Here is a 14,658-nt window from a genome sequence, read left to right as displayed (position 1 = left end):
CACAATGCATTTACAGAAAAATTTGACTACTTTGTTTTATTAAAATATTGTCCATTTGGCATGTTACTGAAGTGATAAAGACAAAAATGTCTTAAAAAGTAAATCTTTTGAGTTTTAATAATAAATGTTTAAAAATGTGTCCCTAATGACAAAAAGTTTGGATACCACTGCCTTGGAATTAGAAATGTTAATATTATAAAATGTAATTTACCATACCATTAGACTTGATTGCATTTTTTTCTAAGTTTCACAATTTAGGGCTTACGAGTTTCTAATTCTAAAATGCCTAACACAATGTAATTGCATTTGAAGCTATTGTGTAAAAATAATTTACCTTTTACTTCCTATATATAGCAGTGTAGTTTGTTTTTATTTACACTAACATTGGATTGGATTAATTGGATATTAAATATCTTCAAAGGCAAGTCAGTCACAACTACAAGATGGTTTTTTGTTCTCATCTCAAATGCAACAGTAAAATAAGAGATTAACAGATTTTTTCACTGGCTTGTTAATATATAAAAATTATTAATTAATAAAACATAAAGACAAAAGTAACATATAATCTGGATTTAGCTGGAAATTCTGGATTAAATGTGAAAAATTTAAAAATGTTCACCTACACTGAAACATTACACTTCGGTTTGAAAAAAAAAAAGTCAGATATTCACAATTTAATTTTGAAGTGACTTTTAACTTCTTATGGCAAGCCATTTTAGCATTCAACCAACAACCCCCCATCTATCTGCAATACCTCGTTTAGATAGCAATAATATAATTACTCCTCGTTCATATAGTCCTCTTACCAGTAGAAATGTAAATAAAATATATCAATAAGGGTATTATTGCTAGTAGAAACTTGGTTTTTTGGATATCCATAATTTGCTTAGCCTTAGCTAGTCTGGGTATTAAATGTTAAGATGACTTTCCATAGTAAGTTCCTAGTTTGGCTGAAATGAAAGCTAACGGTTTAAACGCAATGCCCGCTGACGTCAGCCCGTCAAACGAGACGTGGCAGAGCCGTTGATCAGAGCTGACGGAGTGTCCCTACGTCGTAGTCACACGTTAGCAGCAGGAAGATAGAAGTTAAAGTTACGGTACCTCACGAACTGATAACTGGCCCATCTGGACTGGAAACATGGCCTCTAACAACGGCTCGGCTGGGAAGTGGGAGGTAGTGAAGAAGGGGAGGAAAAGTAACCCAGGAGGAGGGAAGTCTAGCGGCGGAAACGGGGGTAGGAAAGCCCTCGGGGAGTCTAACCAACCGTCCAGACGTGAGTGAACCAGGCCTGGTCCTGATAGCTAGCTCCTGCTCCTATGGGATTTTTATTTTACTAATGAAAATTATGCAAAGAGATGTTTCATCTTTAACTGTGTGTGTTTTATTTAAAATAAAAATGTCTACAATGTTAACTGACAGAGCTGCTGAGTATCTCACAGCTGTCAACTGATTTAGCAAGCTAACTGTAATTGCTAGCCGTCATCCAGTGTTTCTTCCTTTTTAACATTATTTTGGTAATGTTTCCCCTTCAAATTGACAACCTATTATATACACAAATCTACAGACGCATAATTTTTTTTTTAAAAAGTCACTGACTGCTTTCTTGGTCTTGAGTTTTTCTGTAGGAGGCTAATGAGCTAGCGTTAGCATTTAGCATCCTAGCAGCTCAGTAGAAACATCACGTCTCATGTAGAAAAGCTTTAACTAATTAATTAATGTCTCATTCTTTGCATATTTCACTAAAATAAACAGGTTTAGTTTTCTAACCGGTCTGATGAAACGGATCAATCCGGTTGAACAACTAAATGCATGTAAAAATGTATGCTTGCAAAGTTAATTTTTTAATATTTGGTCAAATTTTAATACTTGAATAAGTTGAAATGCATAGCGCCCCTTGCAAATATGATATGTCATATATTGTTGATAAAAAGATTATTTGGGCTGTTGGATAGATTCAGAGTGGAGGAAAGACTGTGACAGAGAAGAAATAAATTAATCATGATCTATATTATCATCCAGGACTAGTTACGTGTTATTGATGTTGTGCAGCTGTAATAATAAGCCTGTATTTCAAAGTAAAATGGAAACTCCCTTTGGTCACTTCCTGCTTTATTTTAGTGTTTTTACCTGAGATCTGGACCCACCTGTCATCTCACCTCATGCTTATTAGCTAAACTTTTTTTTTGCATGATTTATAAGTCACAAAATGCACATTTTGATTATTTAACTTGTACATCCTGAACTTTTAGAAAGCAGAATAAGTGGCTGTAAGCTACTGTGGGTGTCCCATCTGAGGTTTTCAGAGTTTGAAAAGCATTTAGCTGGATTACTGGTTGGACTGAGAGCACCAAGTTGCCACATCAGCAAAACGACACAGCTGACACTAAATGTTCCTGAATTCGTGGTTTAGTAAATGAGTTTCATAAACTTTTGAAATGATTACTCTTGAGTATTCAGACTTATTAATTCTGGATATTTTTGCAGAGGTATTGATCTAATTTAATTGTAAAAAGCAGCAAGCAGATGCTCTCTGTAGCTAAGAATGTGAGTAATATGATCTTGACCTTGTGATCCGTTTATGCTAGACTGAGTCATCCTGTCCAAAGTCCAATTGTTCAATAAACAACATCAGCCGGGAGGCTCTGTTAACGTTTTGCTTTAAAAGCATCTTTTTGTCTTTGTGTTTACATTTCTGTTGACAAGTAACTCATCTTAAATTAACACAAAATAGCAGCAGATTATCACTGTATTCAGTAAGATAATTATTTGGATATTTAGACAGATTTTCTTTACAAATAATTTTATGTGTATTAGGGGTGTAGTGATACAATAATTTCACGATACGATATGACATACGATATTCTGGTCACGATACGATATGTATTACAATATTTGTTGAGCGATACAATTCGATACGATTCAGTGCATTTTTACGATTTTCTGAAATATTTTAGAAGGACAGAGTGATTTTAGTGACATTTTGTGTTCCATAGACTTGAATTTAGTTAACTGAAAACTGATTAAAAGCACCAACTACACAATACCTGCTTAGAAACTCTGATTGGACAGTCTAACAGTCTGCAGCTGGACAAAATGAATCAAAGATGCAGTGAGAGAATTAGTTTCTGTCATTTAATTAATCTGGATTTGACATAAACTGAAAAGTTTAAACGGTAATCCAGGAGCAGAGTGGGGAGATTATCAGGCTCTGTAGACTCTCAATATGCAAATGATTGCATTTATGTTTTTTCTTTTGGACACTGTGGCTGCATTTAATGCATATCAATTAGCAGGAGTATGAAATACGTAAAAATAATTAACTATAGTATATTAAGAAATTATATGTAATCCTCTGTGCTACATGAATGCAAATTAAAACATTTGCAACAAGTAAATCAAGTCCAATATTAGGTCTGTGTATGCTAAACTTGAGAGTGAGACGTTTTATATATATATATAATATACACACACACATACTGGCATATGCTGCCACCCCTGAAAAAATCCCTGCTACTGTCTTGCCACCCCATAAATATTTTTCTAGATCCGCCCCTGAGGCTTTTATATGGGGTCAAATGATAAGTTACACCAGAAATAAGACGGATAGAAACTTCATCTCACTGCTTTTGCAGCTGCTCCGTTCGCGCCGCTTCTCCGTTCCGCTTCTCTGTCACGGTTACTTGCGCAACTTTACTTTGTTTCTCAGCAACAAAATACAGCCCATCGTTATTTATTGAATATTTAACATTTCCAAAAACACAGGAATCTAATGTTTTGTTTTGTACGTTTGGAAGCTCATTCCCTCTCATATAATCGGAAAAGCCGGGAAATGGTGGCGCTTTTGACATTTCTCTGACATTCGGAAAAATATGGTTTACTAATTTTAGCATAACTCCGGTTATACTTGGCCTATTAACACAATTTAAAAACTGGTGTGTCGTTTATAATGTGCACTTTAAGCTCAAGTTGAAAGTGAGACTCAGGGAGGCGGAGTCTTGCTGCTACGCCGTAACAAACTAGACGTTAAAAAAAGCTATAAGGCTATGGACCCCTATGGTTTAACGGATCGATACACTGGGATGAAAAATCGATACTTTCCGAGGGCGGAAAATATCGAGATATATCGCCGAATCGATTTATTCATACAGCCCTAATGTATGTGTAATGAATCATGATGCTTCATAAAAATTTTCTACTTGGCTTATTTGCGTTCTGCATGTATTGAAGAGAAATTGAATCTAAAACCAACAGCATCTGATCTTGTGTGTCATGAAACCATTTTGTGTTGAATAATAGACTCTCATACCACATTTATTTTTCAGAACCTTGCAGAGAGCTGAGCGATCAGATGAGATTTCTTACTTGAAAGCTGCGCGCTCCATCTGCACCTAAAGACTAGATCTGTTTTTTGTTTTTTTAACTTTAAGCTGTCGGGACCCAGTTACACTGATCTACAATTTTCTTTCACAAGCTATAATATAAATAAATCAATAGATTTAATTCGCATGGATGTAATAGAGCAGCTACTCGCTTTTTAAAAAATAATAAATTGGATTTGACATTTTAAACTGTATTTTTTCCATATATATTCAGAACCTTATATTTGCTTTCTTATTTCCAAAAGGATGCCATTATTTGCACTTCCCATATCGTCCAGGTGCTTTAAATATTTCAAAATGTTTGAATTTCAATGTGTGGAAAGTGCTGGATTTCTGTATAAAGTCCCTGAATATTACTGATACTCAAACTGCACAGTTTACTAATAAAGTGGAATCTAACATTTGATTAAAAGTCACATTAATCAAATGTTAATTTATCTACAAGCCAGATATTTGTAGATAACAAAAAGACGCAGACACATTCAGTCAGTTAAAATGAGAAAACAATATTTTTATATGCAGACTGCCAGAAGACTTTGTAAGGACAATCTTTTAGAGTTTATTTATTTATTTTTGTAACTTTCTTAAACTGATCCGGTGTGTCTAAAAGGAACATTTCAAAACATTTCCTAGAAAATGTTTGATTTCTAAAAATGCATTATTTTTTTCTAGCAAATTTTTGACTTTTCAAACTAAAAAAATGTCCTTGTTTTTTCAGAGATTAGTATAAATTTCTGAGTTTTTAGCTGACATTTTGCCCTTTTTTCCCTCCAAGAATATGTTTTTGTACATTCCTATTCTAAAAGCATGTAAATTTTGTTTCTGCTGCTGAGTAGATCAGGCAACTTATTTTGTTTCTGTAAATTCAGTTGTGAAAGTTTGATAAAATTTCTTCTGGATGCCGACAGCCTGTTGCGTAAACCATGAAGGGAGGGCGGATGGGAGGAAAAACCAGAATCAGTGATTTGACCTTCCTGAAAAAGAAAGAGACTTTCTCAGAGACGCTCTGCGTTTATCTGCGGTCGTCTTATCTCTGCTGGTTTGTTTCCCCTCAGCACCGGTGAAAATGTCGGAGACGCTGTTCGAGGCTTTTGAGAAGATGGGAAAGAAGCAGAACAAGGAGCAGGTCCCACCGCCAGCTGAGCCTCAGAGCAAGAAGCCGTCATCCAGTAAACCGTCCAAGAAATCCCAACCCAGCAGCGCAAACACACCGACAACTTACAAAACGCTGGAGCAAGCCTTCAAAGCTGTAAGTAAACACGTTTTTATCATTCGATTTAAGAGAAATCAGATCCAGATTTCAAACTAATTTACTGGACTTAAAAAGATTTAAACAAAGCTGCATTGAGACGTTTTCACCGCAGAGCGTCACTTGATGAGCTGCTTTTTCAAAGGCGGCTTTGTTTGGTGTTTAATTTCAGCTGGATATCGGGGATCTGAAGCAGCAGCTCGCTCACAGTCAGGCGCTGTTCCCAGAAAACCCGTCGGTCTGGGTCAAAGACCTGGCAGGATACCTCAACCTGAAGCTAACGGCGCCGGACAACGAGCCCACACTCTGCAGCTACGCTCACGGTCAGTGAAACGCAGGCCGTCTGCAGGCTCACAGCTAACATTTTAAGCAGGGTTTTTCAAACTTTTATCAGGCTGATGCATAACTTAACCCATCTGACAAACAAACACGGACCAGCTAACCTTAAACAATAACCCAACATCTTATTATATACAACCTGAAATTGTCATGGACATTTTGAGTTATTTATATGTTGTGAAATCTGTGGTTTCCAAGCTTTTCAATCATGTCAAACACATGGAATTAAAGAATAAAGTTGTTCTTTGCTACCATGTTGTGTGAATTAATGTCGTTTTTGTCCTTAAAAAAAGGGGTTAAAAAATACCAAACTGAAGACTTTTATCATCCAGTTTAGCAGAGAGAGAAGAGAAAACGATGAACCTGTTTGTTTTAATTTATTAAGTGATTTATTGATTTATTGCGACAGGCCTAATAAGGTGTGTGTGACACATATTTCAAAACATAAAATTTTGCTATATCTTAGTTCATCCCAGTTGTTGAATATGGAATATTATCACATTTATTTATATTGTTTTTATCTCCAAAGTGGTGCTGGAAAGTTTTTAAAACTTACCTTGAAAATGCTTGAATGTTACTGTTTTGAAACCCTGTTTATTTACATTCTTCTTCTTTGGCCCCAGACTATCCATACTGCCTTACAGGGAAAGAGCTGAAGGGCGTAGTCAAAGGCCTCATCGGACGCTGCAGCAACGTTCTGCCTGATTTCTTCGACTACTGTGTCTCCACGATGCTCAGGGAGCTGGACAAGCAGCCGGGTAAACGGGTTGTTATTTTCTAAAGGTTTTCAGACGTGTGAGGAGAAACGTTTAAAATGACTGCGGAGTTTTTCTTGTTTTCAGGGGAACCTCTTCATGGATACCGGCTTTGCATTCAGGCGGTTTTGCAGGACAAACCCAAAATCGCCACGCAGAAATTATCTGAGGTGAGCGTAGCGTACAGTTGGAGCGGCATTAAAATAAAATCCACAAGGTTTTTATACAATTTTCAATTTTCTAAAAAAAGAAATTGCAGTTGACAGACAATATTTTCAAAAAGTAGCTTTTTATTTCTCTGAGTTGGACGACGGAAAATTAAATCATTTTTCTTTAATTATAAGAATATAATCATGGTATAAGCAGAATAAAAACACAATTTTACCGGAATCATGTCTTAAAATTATGAGAAAAAGTTTGAATAATTATTAATGTTTTATTTTCTTTGTGTTGGAGTTTTCATCCAATTTATTCCGGAGATATTATAACTGGACCACTTCATCTTTGTTAAAAAAAAATGTAGAAAACATTGTTGCTACACTATTAATTGTCATAATATTTTGTCTTAGAGTTTATCTGAATTCAAAGTCCAAACAAACAGAAGCTGTGAAAAAATGTTTGTCAAACAAAATGGCCGCCCCAGATGTGCTGACATCATCCTGAACCATGGTGGGGGGAAAAAAAAAACAAACAGATTTTCCAAAACGCTAATCTTTACCCAATCAATATCATCCATTTGTTGCCCAGCGATACGTTCAGTGTAGAAGTTGCCTGGCTTGTTGCGGCTGCTCTCTGTTCATGTGAAACATTCTGGTAGTTTGTGTAATTTTGTAATTTCCTCCCCAGTATTTGGAGTTGTTGCGATCAGTCCAGAACCGTCCGGTGAAATGTTTGACCATCATGTGGGCTTTGGGTCAAGCCGGTTTCTACGACCTCAGCCAGGGCTTACGAGGTAAAAATCTTAACTTTTAAATGCGTTTCAACATTTATGCCTTCAAAAATATTCACATATAGAACCACAAACTCCACTGTTTGTTATTATAGAACAACATAAAGTAGATTCTTAAATGGACATGAATATTAAACTCTATGTGGCTTTTTTAATATGTTGTGATGTTTGTCAAATAAAATCCAAATATTTTAAAGTTGTAACATGATAAAAAGAGGAAAAGTTCAGTAAGTGTTTCTGTGTCTGGTATGTGGAAATATTGGGAAATAAATGAGCTGCGTTGCTTTTTCTCTCACTTTCATAAGATGATTGCAATTATTTAGGGTTGGAGTTCACTGGACTAACAGTGACCTTAGCAGCAACACATTATGACTACGACAGAGGAGTAGAGTCACCAACAAATATTAAGTTTACCTCTGAATTTTAGATTTCTTAGAATTTTTACATTTTTTTCCTCAATTTTTGATTTTCTTTCTCAGATTTCTAACCAATTCTGTGTTTGTCAAAATCCAAATAAGTGTCCAAACATTCTCAATACTTCTGAGAAGAAATTCACGGTTTTTACTGTTTTTATTGCCAACACTCCTACGAGGAGCGTTATGGGATTGTTATATAATCAGGAAAAATTAGATTATTTGAAGATTATTTTTCTCTGAAGGAGAGAAAAGACTCGTCTGATTTATGGGTTGCTTATCTTTACCTTTTACTTCATTTGAAACCTCAAAAATCACATTAATGTGTTGATTTATTTTAAAACGTAATGCACCAGATGCTCTAAAACAAACTATGACAGTCGACTATTTGTTGATTTAATAAAGAATAAAAAGGCTGAAGCATCCATTTCTGTTCGCTTCCCTGAAGTGAGTCGTGTTTCTCTGGTTTGTGCTCAGTGTGGCTCGGCATCATGCTTCCTGTGCTGGGGACCAAGTCCTTGTCCGCGTACGCCATCGCCTACCTAGAAAGACTTCTCCTGTAAGTTTGCCAGATAAAAATCATTTAGTAAAACTGACTATTTATTCACAGATTTTCGCATCTTTTGCTTGCGGCTCGAAAATGAAGTGAATATATACTGTTAGGAATCAGTGGCTGCCTACTTTGAATTACTGGTGATCTTCACATTTCTCTTGTGTTTTTTATATTTGTTTCCAGACTTCATACAAACCTGACGAAAGGATTTGGCATCATGGGTCCTAAAGAGTTTTTTCCTCTGCTTGATTTTGCCTTCATGCCCAAAAACGCCCTGTCACCCAGGTAAATACAAACCTAGCCTTTGAAAGCTTCTTTCATTTTCCTATGCAAACTTTCTGACCTGCCACCCGACTCCAGTTCAGGGTATTAATAAATGTGCTCCAACAAGGCTTTTTTGTCCTTAAAGTACTTTCACTAACGGCGTTAAAGAGCACAATATTATTTGGGTTTAAACGATTAATCGTGATTAATCAACTTGAAATAATCAACAAATTTAGTTATCGATTAATCGTTAAGAAATAACATATTTAGAGCAGTTATTAAGCCAAAACTGTTAAAAATGTATATTTATTTAAGAAAAAAAAACATCTTTTATCTGTGATTATGTTTTAGCCGAAACTCCTCAAGTGGCCAAGTTTTATATTTAGGTTTAATTTGATTAAAGGAATGATGTATTATTGCCTTTTAAGAACTATTTTCTCATCTAAAAATTAATTTAATTATTTATTTGCATCTTTTAATGTATTTCTACTACAGCATTAAAAGGTTACATGAAAATTAACCTTTTAATTAGTAATCCGATTAATCGATTACTAAAATAATTGTTAGTTGCAGCCGTAACCTTTGACGTAAAATTCTAACCTGTATTGTTGTTTTCATTAGCTGTAAGCAGAAAATCACCATAATTAACAGAAATAAAGGCTTGAAAACATCAAAATGCACGTAATTAATCTGAATTCAGCTACTGAAGTAAAATGACTTTTTACATAACACAGTAAATGTTTTGTTTTTGGTAACTTAATTCCTCCAACAGCCTGCAGGAGCAGCTGAGACATTTGTATCCTCGACTCAAAGTCCTGGCGTTTGGAGCCAAACCGGAGAACACGCTGCACACCTACCTGCCGTCTTTCCTGTCCAGAGCCACGCCGCACTGTCCAGACGACATGAAGAGGGAGGTGAGGCTGCCGACTGGAGAAACGAATAATTAACGTTGATATTAAGAAATAAGTCGACGGAAAAGTCCTCACAGAAGTTGTAGCTGAATAACTTGGAGCTGCTCGTTAAAAGCCTGATTCCCCTGGATGATGCGTCAGATTTTTAGATTTCAGTATGGAGACACAATATTTTTCATCCTAATATGATAAATGATTAATATTCTAGTTATCGATTAATCTATTTATTTTTGACAATTAATTGCCATGTGCAGATTTTTTGTTTAGGCCTTTTGATACCATTTAGAAATGCATTAAAAAATACAAATAAACAAATTACTACTTTATATCTTCAATAGTGTGTAGGGCTGATTATTTTTTCAACTGATTAATAATTGGATGGAAGTTTTTTTTTCATAGAATTTGAACCATTTGAATCTAAACGATGTGACTCGAGTTTTGGGTAGAACATATTTACAAAGTTTAGTTGTTTTATTACAAAATGTGTATATTTTACAGTTTTGGCCTAATTACTGCTCTGAATGTGTTGTTCTTTCAGCAAATGGCCTTTTCTTTTAGTTTGTATGCTCCAGTTGACGTTTAATCGATGACTACGTTAGTTGGTGATTATTTCAATAATTGATTAATCACGATTAATCGTTTCAGCCAACTGGAAAATATTCTTTCTACATATTTATTTCTCCGTTCTTTTATCAATCAATCCTTAATAATGTTAAATAAGAGGAAAAATATAACATTTTAATATGAAATGTGCTTTTAATTTGAAAGGAATTCATAACTCTTCCTAAATCTGACCAGTTTTGCTGCTCCAAGTTTTAAATTTTTTTCTGCTTCATGTTTCCTCCTGCAGCTGCTCAGCAGCATGACTGAGTGCTTGTGTGTGGACGTTCAGAGCCTCGGGGTGTGGAGGCAGCTCTACACGAAGCATTTACCCCAATCCAGGTGAAAATAAAACTTCAAGTTGAACTCAAACTGAATGCGTCTCGATTTGTCCTACATGTAAATTTCCCCGTTTTTCCGTCTCCAGTTTGCTGCTGAACCACTTACTGAAGTCGTGGAGTACGCTGCCGCCAAAGGTGAGACTTTCTGATTGACATCATAATGGCTCATAAACCAAACGCACCTTTCTGACGAATACCAATCAGATCAATGAAACATTTATTTTTCTATATGCTAATAAATATTCTTGGCTTTACTTTTAATTTGTAGTTGCGGAAAAACCTTGAAGAAACAATCCAGTCCTTTAGAGTGACCAACGATGAAATGAGGGACACAAATGAGTCCCAAGACCTTCAGGACTGCAATAGTTTGTGCCAGGTGAGATGAAAATATCACATTATTAAATCATTAGAATTCTGTCACATTTATTTATACAAAAATAACACAAGCTAAATTTGTATGCACAGAAAAGTAACAATTATTCCTACTTCTTCAAAATATCGGACATTAATTATGTTTCCATCCATTTTTAATGGAAACTTTTAAAATTAAGTGAAATAAATAATTAAGGTTGCTACTGACAATAGTTTTATTGATTGATTAATCTATTAATCGGAAAAAAAATATTGCACATTTTTATTTAACTACTTTAGCCTTTTTATACAAAATTAGAAATGCATTAAAAGATTCAAATAATTCTGAGTGCTGAAACGATTAATCATGATTAATTGATTGTTGAAATAATTATCAACTAATTTAGTAATCAATTATTGGGAGCATACAGATTTTTTAAAAAGGCCATTTTATGAGACATTTATGTTGAAGAGATTTACACAGGCTTTTTTGTCTTAAATGCTAAATGTATATAATGTATATTTTTAATGGTTTGGCTTAATTACTCCTCTGACTGTGTTGCTTTTCCAACAAATTACCTTTTTTGAGTCTGTACATAATCTACATAACAATTAATGGATTATTAAAATGTGAGTTATTTGAGTAATCGATTAATCGTGATTAATTCAATTAATCGTTTTATTTTTGGGGGGTTATTTTGAGTGGAACTACTTTATTTCGAAACTCTAGTTTTAAAACGATATTCCCTTGAACCCAGTCCTGCAAAGAGCTGTTTTGTTTCCAGAACCTCCAGGTGAAGATGCGTGGCCACGGGTTCCCCTGGTCCAAACTGCTCATGGTTCTGCTCGTGTTCGCTGCCGGCTTCGTCGTCCATGACGTCCGGTCTCACGGCTCAGTCGCAGGTCTGGATGAGCGCAGAGTTTTCATTTTCATCCGAAGCTCCACAGTTTGCGTGAGGCCCGTTGCTGTAGCTGTGGTTCTGTTTCAGATTCCACCACGGCCATGTATCTGCGCCGCTCTGGAGTCGCAGCCGTTTCCCAGCAGGCCTGGAGCAAAATAACCGTCTACACAAAGCAGGGCTTCAGGTCGGACCTCCTGCTCATCATGCGCTGAAACCTTTTTCTGAAATTCCCATGAAACCCCTCAGATCCAGAGGCGGTTAGCGATAACGTGCTATATTTAAACGGTGTTGTGCGAAATCACAATGTGTTGTTTTCTTTGCAGCTGGCTGGAGAAAAACACGCCTCACTACTACTCTGAGTGTGTGCGCGTGTTGGGGCCGGTCATGGAGCAAGGCGTGGAGAAAACTAAAGCAGCAGCCGCCGTCGCCTCGGAAAACGCCTCCCAGTTCATCCTATGGGTCAGAGAAACAACGCCGCTGGTTATAGACTGGGTAAGATGTACAGAAGAGGATGAGGGGCCCTGGGGAGAAAACAAAAACGGGACTTTGATCTCAGAATTCTAACTTTTTTTCTCAAAATTTTAACTTTTCCTCTTGAAATTTGTTTCCTCAGAATTCTGGCTTTGATCTTAACATTTTGGCTTTGATATCGCCAATAAAAGGCGATGTGGTTGCAGCCGTAACGTTAAGGCTATGTTAACGCTGCAGATCGAAGTGAGCCTATTCTGATTTTTTATTATTTTTTGGTCAAATTATTATTTTTTTATTATTATTTTGCCATGGACGTTCACACTTCCAGATATGTGACCTGAAAGTGACCCACATGCTTAGTAGAGCGCACAATAACGTCTTGTTTTTCATCGTAGCACTTTTCTCTTTGGTCTTAGAATTACTTAGATTGTTTATTCACCATGGGGTAAATCTAACGATCACAAATCCTTTCACTGACACAGTTATGATTATTTTCACATATTTGGCAGAAACCTAATAATTTCTTTGGATTTTCACAGAATCAGAATTCTGAAGTCATAATTTTGAGATTAAAAGTCATATTTCTGACCCTCTTCCATAAGATGGCCATTTATTTTACGTTGGGTCAGCAGCTGACAGACAGACGGTCTTTGTTTTCCAGGTGAACACCAACACTCCCGACGGCGTGTTCCAGGCGTTGGCGTACCTGAAGGAGCTTCTCCTCTTCATCCACCAGAACTACGTCCTCCCGGCGCTGACTTACATATCTGAGGTTTTACAACAAGCCTGGACCAACCTGCAGGATTCCTGCAAGTCAGTATCCACAGCTACAGATTTTATTTCCACTGCATGATTTCACTCCTGAGTGCAGAACTTAAAATAAAGATATTTGGTAAATGCTGACATTGTGAAAATGTGTTTTAATTTAAAACACTTTGGAAAATAGGAGACAAACCACAAGTATGTATTTAATTGTTGACACACCGGATAAAAGACGACGACGACAGTCCAAAGCAAAAAAGGAAAAATAACTGTTAATCTTGTCAAACAAGCAGTTCTGTTTTAAACGGCTCACATATTTGTGTTTGTGTATTTGAACGCTGGTTTCGTCCTTGCAGTGGGGAAGTGTCGGTGTCTTGTCTCCGGAGTCACGCGCTGCACTTCACAAATTCAACATGGCAGCTGCTCCAACACACGACGTCGGCCATCAAAACCTGGGCGCAGCAGCTGCTGACGCGAGCGGGATAACGCAACGCAACGCAAGCGGACTGATTTTAAAAATGCAATATAAACACACACTGTGTGTGTATGTAGATGCTGTACACACACACACACACTTTGGGGCTCCTCTGAAGCCATGATCGTCGCTGTCGGACAGAAACCAACTCTTCTTTCAGAAAGACTTTTCTCGTCTTGATTTCTGTTTTATAAATCGATTTGCTGTTGTATTCATGTTTCTACCAATCTTTTTGTCACTGCTGGATGTGGAGGTTGTAGTTTTTCTCCTTTTTCTACTGCAAGTTTCACCTGATCTTTACCCTCAATGTCACATTTAATTTATACAAAATATAGAAAAATGCAAGTTTGTAGATTTATACACCCTTTGTTATTTAAAGATGGAATAAAGCATGTTATAATGAAATGAGAATAAATGATGAATAATTCAGTAAAACTTCTGAGGACCACTTCATCTCTTGTCAGCTGTCGTCAATGGAAATGTGAAATATTTTTACAGTTGCAGATTTATTTAGTCCTCCAATAAAGTTGACATTAACAAGCAGAAGCCGCCCACATCTGGCAAAAATGTCTTCACTTTTTCTTCACTCTTGTTTTAATTCAAATTCTAGGCTAAGAGAAGTACTGTGTAAATGCACTCTACATTCTTAATTTGTGTGTCTTCATCAGGCTTACAGTCTTGGGATCACTATTTCTGTACCAACATCCCTGTTTTATATGAAACATGGCAACATTTCAGCCGGATTCATCCACTCACGGTTGCTTGTACAGCGGATTGGATGAACACTGCAGCAACCAGTGTCTTAATTTGTGATGGAAATCCTTTGTAATAAAGACTTCAAACTGAATGTGTCAAATGGATCCAGTATCTCTTGATATTTAAAGCTTTTATCATTCCTGAAAGATGTTCAGATGTCATCGATATCAGTGGTGTGCTGAGGAAG

General features: G+C 36.3%; 1 protein-coding gene across 1 annotated transcript; it reads left to right on the top strand.

Annotated features, from left to right (window-relative positions):
- The first annotated feature begins 992 nt into the window (after positions 1-992).
- tmem214 (transmembrane protein 214) lies at positions 993-14,562 on the top strand. The gene is made up of 17 exons (XM_008397288.3): positions 993-1,274; positions 5,436-5,629; positions 5,802-5,952; positions 6,592-6,726; positions 6,811-6,893; positions 7,570-7,675; positions 8,563-8,644; positions 8,822-8,923; positions 9,675-9,816; positions 10,664-10,755; positions 10,841-10,889; positions 11,023-11,130; positions 11,891-12,008; positions 12,095-12,191; positions 12,331-12,499; positions 13,140-13,291; positions 13,597-14,562. Exons 1-17 carry the CDS (start codon positions 1,139-1,141, stop codon positions 13,724-13,726), a joined length of 2,046 nt encoding a protein of 681 aa, XP_008395510.2. The 5' UTR covers positions 993-1,138; the 3' UTR covers positions 13,727-14,562.
- The last annotated feature ends 96 nt before the right edge of the window (positions 14,563-14,658 follow it).

This window comes from Poecilia reticulata, chromosome 21 (assembly GCF_904066995.2).
Source record: "Poecilia reticulata chromosome 21, P_reticulata-male-v2, whole genome shotgun sequence".
NCBI classification, from domain to species: Eukaryota; Metazoa; Chordata; class Actinopteri; order Cyprinodontiformes; family Poeciliidae; genus Poecilia; species Poecilia reticulata.
The sequence above is the reverse complement of the archived record's forward strand: the minus strand, read 5'-3'. Positions and strand labels throughout refer to the sequence as shown.

Bases quoted from the DNA above. Each gene is read 5' to 3' on its own strand.
- tmem214 (XM_008397288.3), top strand. From the start codon at position 1,139: ATGGCCTCTAACAACGGCTCGGCTGGGAAGTGGGAGGTAGTGAAGAAG. The intron at 1,275-5,435 runs GTGAGTGAACCA...GTTTCCCCTCAG, and splicing joins GTCTAACCAACCGTCCAGAC to CACCGGTGAAAATGTCGGAG. The intron at 8,645-8,821 runs GTAAGTTTGCCA...ATTTGTTTCCAG, and splicing joins TACCTAGAAAGACTTCTCCT to ACTTCATACAAACCTGACGA.